The sequence below is a fragment of the Megalops cyprinoides genome, chromosome 12, assembly GCF_013368585.1.
Source record: "Megalops cyprinoides isolate fMegCyp1 chromosome 12, fMegCyp1.pri, whole genome shotgun sequence".
In the NCBI taxonomy this organism is placed as follows: Eukaryota; Metazoa; Chordata; class Actinopteri; order Elopiformes; family Megalopidae; genus Megalops; species Megalops cyprinoides.
In genome coordinates this window covers 28,663,948-28,678,744 of record NC_050594.1, presented here as the reverse complement: position 1 = coordinate 28,678,744, position 14,797 = coordinate 28,663,948, and the positions used below count along the sequence as shown (strand labels likewise).

The 14,797-nt window shown below is 41.5% G+C and overlaps 1 protein-coding gene across 1 annotated transcript; it reads left to right on the top strand.

Annotated features, from left to right (window-relative positions):
• The first annotated feature begins 3,539 nt into the window (after positions 1–3,539).
• On the top strand, positions 3,540–5,486 carry LOC118787346. Its single transcript, XM_036542875.1, has one exon. It carries the CDS (start codon positions 3,965–3,967, stop codon positions 4,835–4,837), a length of 873 nt encoding a protein of 290 aa, XP_036398768.1. The 5' UTR covers positions 3,540–3,964; the 3' UTR covers positions 4,838–5,486.
• The last annotated feature ends 9,311 nt before the right edge of the window (positions 5,487–14,797 follow it).

Sequence of the window (14,797 nt, the reverse complement as noted above, 5' to 3'; positions counted from 1 at the left end):
ACTCTTGACAACATGATCTGTGCAGGGTTTCATTTGCTATAATCTGTGAGAAACCATGAGAAAAAGACACAAAAAATCGAGAGCTGAAAACTGCAGAGCCCAGACATGTATGCAGATTTATCTTCAGTCTGGACTTCTCACAGTATTTTGAGTAATATTCAAATCTTCAACTTGGAGGCAATACCATATGTAAATTCAACAGGCAGAGCCAGGCAATGATAAAAGGACAAACAATGCATTAAAGAACAGGATGCACAGCAGTGATTGGAAAAAATAAGAGCAAACAGTTCCCCTGGTTGCCTGCGTAACGCCTTTGTGACAGCACCGTTCAACACATTTTACTGTATATTCTCAAGCTTCTCCAGTATAGTATAATATCAAAAGAGGCCTTTTTCTTCTGTGATGTTCGCTTCAGAAGTCCATGACTTTCAGCTCTGCTTTATTCTAACTGAACTTCCCTAGTGTCACAGCACACAATACATGAAAGGAAGGAGAAACAGTCTGCATGTATTCTATACCTCGACATCTGCATGCGTTTTTACCATGGAATCACCTTCTTCTAACATACAGATGACACTTCATTGTGGCCGGATAACAACAGACCATACAGACAATACCATTGTAAAAATTGAGACAATAGGATGCAACCTGGGTGTGTCCTCTGTGCTGTTTTTGAAACTTTCAGTTGCAACAGTGCCTCTACACACACTACCACTTTGTGTGAGTCCCAGTAAGTCAAAATCAGACTGGCAGAGGGAGACAGGGGTAAGTAGACAAAAGACTCAAATCCAGATTTTATTTCTCAATGATCACACTGTTCTGAGAGCCTCTTTACCAGCAACAGGCTGACATCATTTTCTGTATGTCTTATTCCCTTACCCACAAATTTTGCATGTTCACTTCTCTCACAATGAAACAGCTCAAGGCTGAAATGCTCACAGACTTACATTCTAACAATATCTGAACCGTATATCAAATGCTTGCTTTCTCACTATCTACCTAGTTCAACAGTGCTTAAGTCCTATAGCTCCTATGCTATGGATCTAGATGAAGGGAAGCAATTCAGTGCTTTGAAAAATGACAAATGTAACTGCATATATACAGAAAATATGGAACATATTGCTGCTTTTATGAATGCCCTGTATATACTGTGCCATAGAAATGTAATTAATATGTTTGTGTGTTCAAACATTATTCATAAATGTAGGAAAGTTCATTTGGAAGCACATTGTTCACATATTAATTTCTATGGTTCTAAACAGTTTGTTCATGCAGTTTAGCACTTTTGTCTTGTGTAGATTGTAGAATGACTTTTTCAGGGCACTGTTAAATGTTTGAAAATACAGGCCATATTCCCTTTGTACTTTGTACTTTGTACCTAGTTTATAGTAATAACATTGGGGAAAGGCTACTTTTTATGCCTTACATGGCACTGTTCTTACCTGAACCTACCAAACTCAGGTTGACAACTCAGAATGTGACAAGAATCTATCACAGCTTAAATTGATTACTCAATGTCAAGGACAATGAGGACTGCAGTAAGATTGAATAGAGGCTCATGTCTCTGTTGGTTAAGAGCATGTAATACACCAGTGACAACTGTTCCGTCTCCATTTCCAAATGCACAGAAGGGTTCATACTGTGCATGCATGTGTGTGTATATGCAAGAAAGAGACTTTGTGTGTGAAACAGAGCAAACATTTTCAGTTCACAGTGCAGCAGTCAGCTGGGCTCCTGTCCCCTGATGGTCGGCTGAGGCTGTGAGAGTGAGGCTCATCTGGGCCTGCTAGCAGCCGGGCTGCATCCTGTCAGAGCTGCTCAGGTGCACTGCAGTGCATTACTGCCTGCTGTCGTCCAGAGAGTGAGTACCTAGGGAGAGTGTCAAGCAGCAAAGCAGATTTCAGTCCTCATCTGTGTGTTACGCATATGTCATCAGATATCCACATTTGAATGGCGAGTTATCTGTGCAGGATGGTACATCGTTGTTGACTCTGCCCCCTAGAGGGGAATGGAAGGAACAACAATGCTAGACCATAACAGTGTGCCTCAACCATGTTCCTTGGGGTATATTATACATGCTGATTTTCTGACCAGCTCAGCTCTTAATTACTTAAGTTGTTAATATATTTGATATTAGTTTAATGTTAGTCCTTTAGAAAGAATTGGGTGGTTAGTTTGATGTTTGATGTTTGCCAACAGAAAGATGCAAGCATAGGTGTTTCTTTAATCTATTTCAATCTGTGCCCAATGATCAAAATAATATAAAAATTAGTATACAGTGTACTTACTAGGATTGGTTTGTTATTTGATTAACTGTTTCAGGAACAGAAAATAGAATAGGAATAGAAATAATGAAAATTTATCACACTTTTATATGACAGCCACAACAAATAATTTCACTTGTGTTTTTGAATCAACAAAAATATATTTCCGGATATATTTATTTGTTAGAATACTTCCATCATTGTCAGACTTTTTGTCTGTTAGTTTCCAAGCGTTTTTTATACTTATGAAACATTTCGAAATGTTCAAGTGTATTGTTGAGCTGTCCCCCAGGATAGACATAGATATCAATTTTCTTATAGAAGCCAACACCAACGCATTCCACTCGGAAATCTCAGAAACCACAGTCCACAGACCAAAGCAGTAATTTCAATTACCCCGATCCAATCTCAGCATTTCATCTGAACCGTAATGTGGCCATCTGGTGCTTTCAAGTGCTGTGGCAATTTCTTTTTAAACATTTAAGTGCTTAGCTGGGTACAAAAACTTTACCTTGATACGCATCATGCTGTACATCACTGCTTCTCACAGTTTACCCTTTAAACACCTGGTCGGTTTCGACTTCTAAAAACCTGTAGCTGAGAAAACAGGTGATCGCTGTCCAAGGTTCTGAAGAGATGCATCTATCACACGAGCAACAGGCGTGCTGCGCGTTATATTGTGTGTAGTGAACCAACCACTCCAAAACCGTGAACAAGCGCTACAAGTCTGTATGTTCATGTGTCCGTTTACATATAAAATGTGAACATGGTAACAAACCTCCAGACTTACGTAACATTAAAAAAATTATATATACCTAGGGGAAGAAACAAATATCAGTAGACGAATTACGTCTTCGATTGCTAGAGGACTGTCGTGTGCAGATAGGGACTCATTACTCCAATATTACAGAAGGTATTTGGTAATACGCATAGATGCCCACTTTCACCGTACAGTCTCCTAAGAAGGGATGAAGTCCACAGCAAAAATAACTGCGGAATGGGTATGTTGGAATGTGGAATGAAAAAAATATACAAGACGTAAAGCAACTCAGATGTTTTAGACGTCCCGTTAAATGCACAAGTAAACAGTACAGATTTCGCTGGCGATGCACAGACGTAAACAGCAGTTTTTAAGAGCTGCGCGTTTGTGCTGCGAGGCTCGTTAGTTAATGCAGCTCCCCCTCTACCGCAGCAGTCCCTTTAAGAACCCTTGCCCGCCTCCCCTCCTCTATGTGTGGCTGATCCAGCCACTTCATTTGTTGAAGTAGACAGACAGCTGTGTACCTTATGATCTCACTTAATCGCTCTGATAAATCACATCGAACCCAGTACTGCGGATTCGCAATATTGCTTATTCCCCTGGAGCTTTCATTGGAATAAACAATTGTATTTTGTGGCTCGCAGCGCGCTTGGATCCTGGAAAACACTAGAACATAAGAATTTGCTATCGCTCGCGTTCAGAAATGGAATGCTGCAATGGATTTCAAAGACAAACGGCGGTGCTTTCCGGGTCGAGATGAATGAAAGAAGAATCTGTTTTGTAACAAAATCGACAATTCCTTAAAAAGTGTCTGTTAGTTCCTTTCGTTGCCTCTTTTCTTTGTTCAGCTCAAGAATCTAGTCTTCTCTTGGATTGTGGATCAACAAAAACCTTCAAGACGGACGGGGTGGTGGAGCATAGAGGGAAAAACCGGGGGAACATGAGGGAGCGGGACTTCATGCCCAATATGGAGAGGGGCAAACCTGCCACATATACCGGGGACAAAAAGGCTAAGATGGCTGCGAAGACTAACAAAAAGTGGGTAAGACTGGCCACTGTTTTCGCTTATGTGCTGTCTGTGTCCTTAGCTGCTATCATCTTGGCCATTTACTACAGCTTGATATGGAAACCAACGTCCGCGTCCTCCTCGGCTGGAAGACCAGATGTGCCCGAGGAAGTCACAGTGGCATATAACTTCTCCGTGAACATCTCCACCAACACTAATACTACAGACAGCAATTTTACTCAAACAGACCTTTTCCCACTGAACAACACCGCTTCGCAGGGGTCAATGGCTAATCTGCGAGCCGAGTCCCAGACGAAGGTCTTTCAATGGGAGGACAGAGGCAAGAGTCCAAGTCTAATTTCAGACGACATCTCACCTTCTGTCCCGCGCACTGGACCTGCAGGACGCTCCTCCGCTCCATACAGCGATGCAACCGCAAGAATGGACACTGTGGCTAAAGGTACCAAAGCGTCCCAACCTGTCACTCTTGCAGCGGGTGCGGTGAATAATCAAAGTCCCACAGCGCGTTCAGAGCCCCCCACACTTGATCAAAGAGAGAAGAGAGATGTGTCCAGGCTTATCACTGTCGGTGGAATACAACATAATTCTCACCAAGGAGCTGCGGATGCTACTCCGTGGGATCTAAAGCCTCCATCGAAGGCCCCTGCTGCGGCTAACGCAAGACCACAAGGACTGCAAAGAGGAACTACTTCTGACCAGGCCCAAAAGGTCTCGCTGAGTCGGAACCAAGAGGATCTGGCAAATACACACATAGAGTCGGATACGATAGAGAGGTATTCTCCTTAGAGAAACTTATTTCTCATAAGAATTTACACGGACACAGAAGATGCTGTGAACATGTGACAGGCATCAAAACGCACGTAATTTCTTGATATCGCATTAACCATTCGGATTATTGACAGCAATTACGCACGTGTCGAAACGTAAAATGTTTTTAAAAACATGACCATTATTTTGACAAGCGACTATATTTAGCGTTTTGCCTTAAATAATATTTATCTTTGTTCGGGAAGGCTGGGCTCAAGGTCATATTTGACAACCACATCCGCTTCTGTTTCATTATTTTAACATAATAAACATACATATAAATATAGACAGAGGAGAGACGATTTTGGATCCTAGAACATGTAAATAACGTGAGATACAGCGCCTTTCAACGGAGACTGAGCCATGCCACGGGTGAGCTACTACTATGTGACGGGAAAGGCTTTTATGTGATGGTTCATCAGAATATATTTCATTATTCTAATTAATAAGGATTCCTGGTATAGGGGGATCCGTATTGAGTTACGCTCAGGTATGTGCATATAACCATGTAAATGTATTGTATTTGGTATTGTACATAGGGCAGATATTGTACATGCTCCGGCCTGGATTGAAGTTTAGCCAAATTAGATACTTTTTATGAAAACTATGTACCATAGGACTATATCACGCAACAAATAAACGTCCTTGTAAAATGCATTGTTGTTTAGGTTTTGTAAGAAATAAAAATGCAAAGCTTCTTTATGATAGAGACCATTTTAATATTAAACGCTATATTATTTTGATTGATCCGAGATTTTTTATTTATTACACACACGAGTTCTATATACCCTGAAAATGAGCACTGCGCAAGGATTGTTGCTATTTGGTCCTGTGGAAAAACGTGGCGAGTGAGAAAGAAGACAACAAAACATTGTCATCGTCATGTACAATTCGTGGATTCGAAGTCAGACGTAACATTTTCACTTTTGTAATGGAGTTACGGTTTCTATCTTTATTGAAAAAATCTAGCAGTCTATGCTGGCATAAAGTTCTCGTTGACTACAGAAACAGCGCGGTTGTGTTGATTTTGGACTGATAGTATGTTTCAAAGCGGAGTTCACGGTGGAAATAGGCCTGATAAAAAAAAGATGGTCTTCGGTAACCTGTTTACTTTGCAATGAACGAGATAACAAAGAACTGAAGTGCTGTTTATAGAGATGTTAACAATTTTAAAAGAAAGAAAAAAGCAATACGTATATCTTCATGACATTAATATTCTATGTATTATCAAAGTTGTATAAAAATACGCGGTTCGAAACATTTAGGGCTAATTCCTGAATTATTCCTAAAGAGGTTCAAGGCTTTATTCAGGGGGTTGTTGCTATAAGTACGATTCATTGGCAGTTATATATAACACAGCATTTATTGTTGAGAGCAGAAATAGGTGTCACTAACAAACGAGATGAAATGCATCTTCCAGATAATTAACAAGAATATATTTTTTGTACTGTAACATTTTATCAACAAGGCTACGCAAACTTAGTAAAAACTAGCTGTCAGCGAGGTTTTTCAACGTGCACTTTCATTTTCCCTTCCAACTCTAAGTGAAAGCTGAGCCGTTTCTAAGCCTGCATCTGCGAAGAGAACGCATTCATTTCTGATCTGATTCTGAGTCACTTAGTGCTCCGGTGAACTTGCAGAAAGAAAAAAAAAATCAAGCCTGTAGTTCTTTATGTTTCCTGGAAGGATATGTGAAGGCTGATTATTGATTGAAACTGTAGTTAAAACAAAGGATGGAGGAGCATATTACACAATACTGCTTAGTGCTATTTCAAACCATCTTCCACTGAGGTGCACTGTTGCAAAGACACTGGCTGGGTTTTTTCATGGTCAGTGGCAAGTAACATGCAGCATTACTGAAACTGCAATACACAGTGCTGTAATGAAACCTTGAAGTAAAGCTGTGGTCTTTCCCTCTTCTTATGCACCCTTTTTATACATAGAAACCAATGCTGAGTATTGTCCTTGCAGTGAGAAAAAAATAACTGTCATGGAAAGAAGTGGTTTGCATATCAAACGTTGAAGTGGAATCCACTTTTATCTTTTATCAGCAGTTTAAAAATAATGTCTCATTATGGATAAAAAGGACACTGCCATTGGCAGGTGAGCAAATCACATCTGACAGCTGTGAGTTGTTAAGATGAGACTCATGTTTGTTTTTCTTGGGGGAGCTGTTGACCTCTTCTGAGAGATCAGCGTTTTAGCCCCAGCAGCTCCAGCCAGTGTGAAGAGGGTTGCACTGGCCTGGCCAGACATCTGGCTAATGTGTGCCATAGGCTGAGTAGAAGCCTTCTGGTTAACAATTCTCAACCAAGTAATAAAAACAACATTCTGTTAAATTTCAAAGTACGTCACATTTACTTTGTCAGACCAGGCCGTGCTTGCTTGCAGAATCAGTCACTTCTCGAGTGAACCAAAGCTTTCTGATGTGAAAGTGCCACCATCGAGAACAGGGGATGTGGATGACAGATTAGATTCAGTCTCAGAGGTGGTCAGATTTCACCACAGATGCCCTGAATATAAGTGGACAATCTGGCTACTGTTGCCACTCTGAAGTTCACCTGAACTTGGGCACTTTCTGTAATAAGAATCTTTCAAACAATAATGCCCTTCCACCTGCCAGTAAGGCTTTGAATGTACTATTTGTACCATTTCTGTGTTGGTTTGATATGAAAAACATGTATATTACATGGTAAACAAACACCAGAATGACGTCCATAACAAAAGGCAGCCGAATCACAGTACATTTTACAATCTGATTGTAAAAGCATGACGCAGTTTCCAAAGCTATAAATTATGACTACGGGGATAAGGGAGGAAAAAAAGGCAACGAAGCAATCTCATAACAGGCTTTTCAATTAATGTCAGGGAAGAATTATGTAGAAATGCATTATTAATTAGGCAGCAGAAAAGCCAGCGGTACAGTTTAGGAATATTCTCAACAGTCTTCAATCATGCGGGAATGAAATAATGGCCTTTCAGGCCAGGCAATGTAGAATGTTCCTTCAGCATGTAGAAGAAACCCTAAAAGAACTGCTTCATTAATTATTGGGGTGAGCACGGATTCACTCTTTCATTACGGGTCACTGGTGATGTAGGTAATAACAGACAATAATGAGATACACCAGCAGGCCTAGTTTCCATTTCGAACTTAGCTCAGCACCTTGCCTCTCTCAGAGCCAGTTTGCAGAGTCATCTTCCTGAAACCTAGGTTTGTTTACCTGACTGGAGCTGGGAAAGTACACACTCCAGTAACACATTGTGCTTTTCTCCAGATCTGCCGCACACAGCACTTTACCTAATTGGGCAAAAAGCCTTTTGAGTGTTGCGCTTAGTTAATGTTCCCAGTGGGATTGACAGTCATCTTGACTTGTTCGTCCCATCTTTAAGCAATGGTTTGAACAGATTTCTAGGGTCACAGGTGGCATACTGCTCTCCCCATTTGCTTGCCAAAGGAGAAAAAATCCATGTAGTGTTCAGGAAAGCTACACTGAAACCATAGAGGCTACTGTACAAAATAATCAGAAACGGAGGTTGGTGAAGTTCAAAACGTTTTGAAAAAATAGGTACTACTTTTTCCAGGCCATCTTGCAATAGTCAATAAGGCATTTGTCCACGCATTTGAAAGGACAGAATCATTTGAATGAGTGTGTAGGTAGTGAAAAATAAACCTCATAAAATACAGGCTGTTGTCCAATGACACAGTGCTGTTGACAGGCAGAGATCTGAGCCTCAACAACAAAGCTCCGATCAATGGAACCTACTGCACGCTGCCAGCGATCCTTATGCAGTACCTCACAGTGCCAGGGAAAGAACAGCAGGATTCAGCTGCATCAGGGGGAGGATCCGGGCTCATGGGGTGCAGTTAGACCGGACCACCTGGTGGGCAGTGGACAGGCCTCCCTCAACCTGGCACGATATAGTGCCAAGGGGCCGGAAGAGGTGCATGGGGTCAGTGAGGGAGAGGCCAGTTCCAGCTCAGGTGTCTGTGCAGAGCCTTGGTGGCTGGGGTTAAGGGTTTCCCCAGGTTCATCTCCAGCCAATCAAAGAATAATCACAAAGAGGTCCGGGACTTGATAGACTAATTCAAACCACACCATCACACTGAGTAAAGACCACTCACTGTGACCGAGACATTCTGACTGTGGCCTGGGTTCACAAAATCTCCCATTGAAGAGAGACTGATTTGATATACAGAGCAGGACTTCTGGCCTTGTTCAGTATGGCCCTATGACAATGGCTAGGACCATTTTTTTCTGCTATTCAGGTCGTCATGAAGTGAATTGCAGGTGAACATCACCTGTCTGTCCCATTCATGCTGCTCGAATGGGTTGTTTGACAAAACAAGCATATATTGGGTGTCTGGTTTTGGGCACTCTCTCAACCCCGACTTGCCATAGTAGCCAACAGTCTGCCCAGCTGTGGCCACAACGCCACCGAAATAGCCATTGAAACGTGAGGTAGGAGCAGCCACTCAGCAGAGTTAACTAGAGCATGAGGACACAGCTGAGCGGTGTCTGTGAGAGGGAACTCTCTGCTGACTGTGGATGATGACGCCATTGTTGGGAGCGCATTGTCATAAAGGGACTGGATGGGCCCAGTATCACGGAGGGAGACAGGCTCGGCTTCAGGTGCAAATCCCCGTCTAAACCATGTGGTGTCTGAAACTGACAGATATAATCAGCCCCTATCTCTCCTCAGCTTTCCAAAAGCCTTTACCATCTTACCATGTACCAAAGCGGCATAATCCTACACTCTGAATTCAACCCTGTCTCGGGGCAGAATTCACATTTTGCTTTTTTTTAAGGTACTCCCACTGTATTTTCCTGCAAGAGAATTAGCACTTGAATCCCTGCTATTACATCTCCGTGGGCAGAGGATGGAGCCTGGTATCACATGAGCAAGACGTTCCTGAATTTAGCAGTATGGAGGCTCTCTGTGGCTCTCCTTCCCCCTGCAGGGTGAGTACATGGGAAAATGGCCTGTTTTAAACACACTTTACCTTTCTGGGGTCTCTCCCAGAGGGGGGCTGTTCTGTCCACGTCCCCACCAATCAAATCCTCAAATCTCAGCTCCGGCCAAGGTTCCTTCCTAAAGGCTAACACAGCACTGCAGCATGGTCATCACCAGAATCAATATTCCATCCGCAGGGGGAGGACTGCTTCCAGGAAAGCGAGGCCATGTGATTGATGGCACATGAGGTGGGGCAGAAGAACCCTCTGCAGAATGGGGAATCATGGGACCCAGTGAAGTGGCGGATCACCCGCAGCCTAAAGGAGAAATGCGGCTCCGCAGTGTCTCTGGTTAGGCAGGGTGAGGGAGTGAGAGAGGGCGGTCTCACAGAGGCCGCAGAGAAGGTCATTAAAAGTATAACACACCTGGGAGCACTGGTGGGGGGAGACATGGCAGGGAGGGATCAGCCTTCTGCACATGAAGCCCGCTGAGAGACGCTTTCATACTGTATTAATAAGTCAACTCCCACATGCGGCTCGCTTAATTAAAACGCACCGCGCTACGCCGTCTCCCTCTTCTGATTAAAGGAACAAAACAGCTCTGACGTTCCAGCCATTGCTGAGGATTTGGGAGCAGTCAAAAGGAATCAGATGTTAGCATAATGACTGTAACTGTCACTGAGATTTCATTACCCAGACATGTTAAGTGAGTTTCTCACCTTCTTTACCCTATTTACTGTGCTTGTTTTTTTTTTTCTTAACAAGTACAAGCATACAAGACAAGAGCCTTAACCTCCACTCTGTACACAACGCATGATCTAATGTGGCTTTGAGACCAGCCCTGCTGCTTCAGGAGCTCAACACTCTGATGGTCTCCCTCATTATAGAGGATCAGTGTTCCACAGATTCTCTAGAGCTCTCATTCAACCAAATAATGACTAGAGTCCCAGGTGGTGTCTGTAATATCCTTTTGGCAATGAGTAAAGCATGTATATTCAGGAGCTGCACACCACTAAACCGTAAAAGAGGGATCGTTGAAAATAAATCTGCCGTATTTTGTTGTTTTTCAAAAGGAAGGCAGCTCACCCCAAGCTATGACCTAATAGAGAGGGAGGGCAACAGGAGAGAGGAAGAAAGCCGGGGAGACAGGGATGGAGAGGAGATCACTTTCAGACAGGCTTTCATCTACCTGAAGACTTTGATGTGACAGGGCAACAGAAGCAGGCTAAGAATGCCACAATACAGTTGGCTCAACAGCTTCTTGCTCTGTGGCATGACATGGTTATAAGTGCGGTGCAAAGAAGGTACAGACGTCTCCCTTCTTCATTCAGACTTGATACCATCACCGCAGCGGAGCTGAGTGACTTTAGTCAGAATCCAAAATGGCTAAAGACAAGCTGATGCATGTATGAAAAATCACACGGCTGTCCTTGATGTCAGCTGCAGCTAGAAGTAATTCTTGACACCTATGACTATAGTAAAGTTTCAAAAGGTCCTTCATAAATGGCAAGAGCTATTCATTTCAGGTAAAGACACAATGTGTAGCCATAGCACATGTGTAGCTATGGTCAAACAAGGTCATTTTTATTTTTCTGACTTATCGCTGTGGTTAACCCAATTCCCACAAATCTCACTAAAAATGTAACTGATTAACCTTGTAGGCTGAAGTCTGCCTCAAAACTGAAATGTAAACAGATGGTACTTGCATTTTGTTTGAATTATGAGATAACCCTGCAAGTACACAGCATTTTAAAACTGTTCATTTCTGAAAATAATAACATCTGGAGACTGTCCAAATTGTCTTTAAAGGCTTTTAGGGTTCTAGAACACAAAAGTGAACAGTCCTGACATGGTTTACATGTCTGGGACACAGAGGCATGTCTCTGGTAAACAGATTCACCAACTCTCATGTACACCAATGGCAGGAGAATTCATCAGGCTGCAGGATCATTTAGAGGTCATCTTATTGATTCTGATGGCTATTCCAGCGTTCTACATTTCAGACACATCCTATGGGGACAATAAGGCTTTGATAATGGTCCAAGCAATATTTTACAAACCAATTAGACAGCATTATTGATTGTGTCAGCAGTGTACATTTTGTATTTCCTTTCATTTACTGACCTCAGTTCTAAGGAAACCTTTTTTCTTGCATATCAGGTCTGAAACATGAAACTTCATATTTATAGGAAGTACAATTAACACACAGAGAAAATAACACATTTTAATTTAAAAATGCTATAGAAATGTAATGTACAATACATAAATATTGCAGAATGCCAGAATGGTACAAGTAAGCCTTACATTTTTGTGAGACTTACTGTTGAATTAAGTAGCACTAACAAAGACAGAGGGACCCAGGAAAAGTGAGACCATACAGAGGTCTTCTTTGATTTTCAACCTGTGAGTAAAACATCATGAATCAAGTACCATGTACCAGTGTGACAGGACTGCATTTTTGAGTTTATGGGAAACAGCAAGATGACTCAGAGATCTTCTGAGAAAACTTCTGTATTTCATGGAAGCCAAATGGATTCCCATTAACAATGAATTAATTTCTCATTGCTTTCAATGAAACGTCCAGCGAGCTTATGCAACAAAATTAATCAATCATGGTGCTTAGCGAAAAACAAATTTAATTCATTACAGAAAAAAACAAACTGTAAACTGCTGGTCTTTCAAAGAGCTGGGCTGGATCTGGTCTCACAAATAAGGTGTTCTGAATGCATATATCACTATGAAGGGGAATCGTTTAAAGAGACTGAGATGAAATGTATCCCGGGGTTGGGGGGAGGGAAGGGCCGTAATGGTTCACCTCAAAGGAAAAGTCCCAGCGTGCACTCCTTAAGTTGATGAAGTCTTCTCAAACATGGTGCGAGGTCACCATGCATCCAATGCATGGCTCCAAAAGCATGTCATGTGACCCGCTGCTTGGAAGTCTTCATACCCCAAGGAATACAAAAAATGACTTTTTCATCAGGCATTTTTAGGCCACTGATCTGCATGATTGATGCTTTTGACTGCAGTTGATTGTTGCTATATCAAATTCAAGTGATACTTCACAAAGCAAATTAACGCACAAAGGCATTTCTCAACTGTCATGCAGAAAACATACATTTAGCATTAGCTCAGGATGAAACAGGAATTGCAAATGCATGGAAGTCAAACAGGCACATTTTAATTTTGTGGTGACACGAGGATCTATGCCATATAAACCTGACAACACTAACTACCCTAAAGCACTAACTCACAATGAATAGGAACTGCAATTCCTGCCATTTTTACAATGTCAGACAAGTAGCAACAGTAATCTAATACAACACAATGAGGACAGAAAACTATCTGAGGAAGGGCAGACCATCTGTCTGTCTTTTAAAAGCACTATTACTCTGCAGTTTGCCTGTAAAATGTTAAATGAAGGATTGTACTACAAATACTTACACAGCACTTGTAAAGGGTATCAGTTCTAACAAACACAAGTACTTGTGAGGGTGTGACAACACTGCGGACATCTTTCTGGGGGGTTAAATCAGGCACATTACTGTCCATTCCCACAGGATCAATCATCCGTTCCGTGCAAGTCCAAGGAGATCTTAAGGCCAAAGAGGAAGATACGCGTTGCCCCCCACGGGAGCAGCTACATGTCAGATTACAAGTCAATTAGCTTCGGTAGGCAAGGCTGTTACTCAGGTGCTATGACTACCAAGACCCAGAGAATGGGTTTAAACATACTTCACCCACCCCCTGCAGAGCTCAACATCTGAGGAACACACAAACAACACTGAACCATGACCACCATGAAGGTATACAGGCACTGAGTAGAAGAATGCTTACAGGCCTAAAAGTCTGTGACACTGTGCTTCAACAGGAGAACATTCACCATCATGAACAGACCCTGGATTAACAGCAGATGTTTCATCTGTAAATGATATGAGCGTCATTACTTTTTTCAAACAATAATAGTAAAATAAAAATCTTACTTTCAAAGCATGTTTATTTACGTTGTGCTTATTACGTTGAATATCTGTAAGCAAGATTTCACAACTTGCACTATTTTCATTTTTCATATTACTGTAATTGTATTCCAATGTGATTTGTCTGGCTGTCTCAGACATCCTTCAGTGGCAAGGACTTTGAAGGCTACAATTTATCATATGTCTGGCTGTCCAACTATCTAACACTGCCTGATTTTTTTTTCAACATATCAAATTGCATATGAAAATATTAAGTTAAAATTAAAGTGCTTGAGAAATATTTTCTCCCTTTTTATATTAAGGCTCTACCAAGTTTGATAGATTCAAAGAAAACTGAACTGGGAAAAATAAATATGCAAACTTCAAATGTTAAATATCCAAACTTTTTTCCTGAACAATATATGTTTCATCCTTTCTGTATATTTACAACAAACTTCTTAAATTGGGCCAAATAAGAACAAAAACATTATAGTGTCCAGTAGCTGTTCTGTTGTCAAAATCGCCAATGGCGGTGCTAATATAACCAACATGTGAATAAAACTGCATGAAAAATTCAAACATAGATGGTCTGAACCAGTGCAAACAGAGTGGTACACATCGATAAACAAGTAGACAATTCAACAATTCATTGCTCATAATGTATACAGTTGTTCTTGACCATGCAATATGCTGAATAAATGTATGAGTAAATGTAATATTTCAAACACAGTACTAAAGCCACAGCATATTGCAATGCCAAACAAAACTAAAAGACCCAATGCAAAAAATTCTGCCAAAGTGAACCAAGGGCTGTTGTCTGAGGCATTGTGAGTGGTTCACCTTACACAGTACATGTTATTTCACATGTACAACAAATTGGAGCTTGAGTTAGATTAGCAGTTTTCTGCAAAAAGTCCATTAGTAATTAAAAATGAAGCCCAGGTAAAGTGTTAATTTGAATAAACCAAGCACACACCAAGTAAATGGCACTAACAAGACAGTTTTGTAAACACATGAATCATCCAACCAAATGC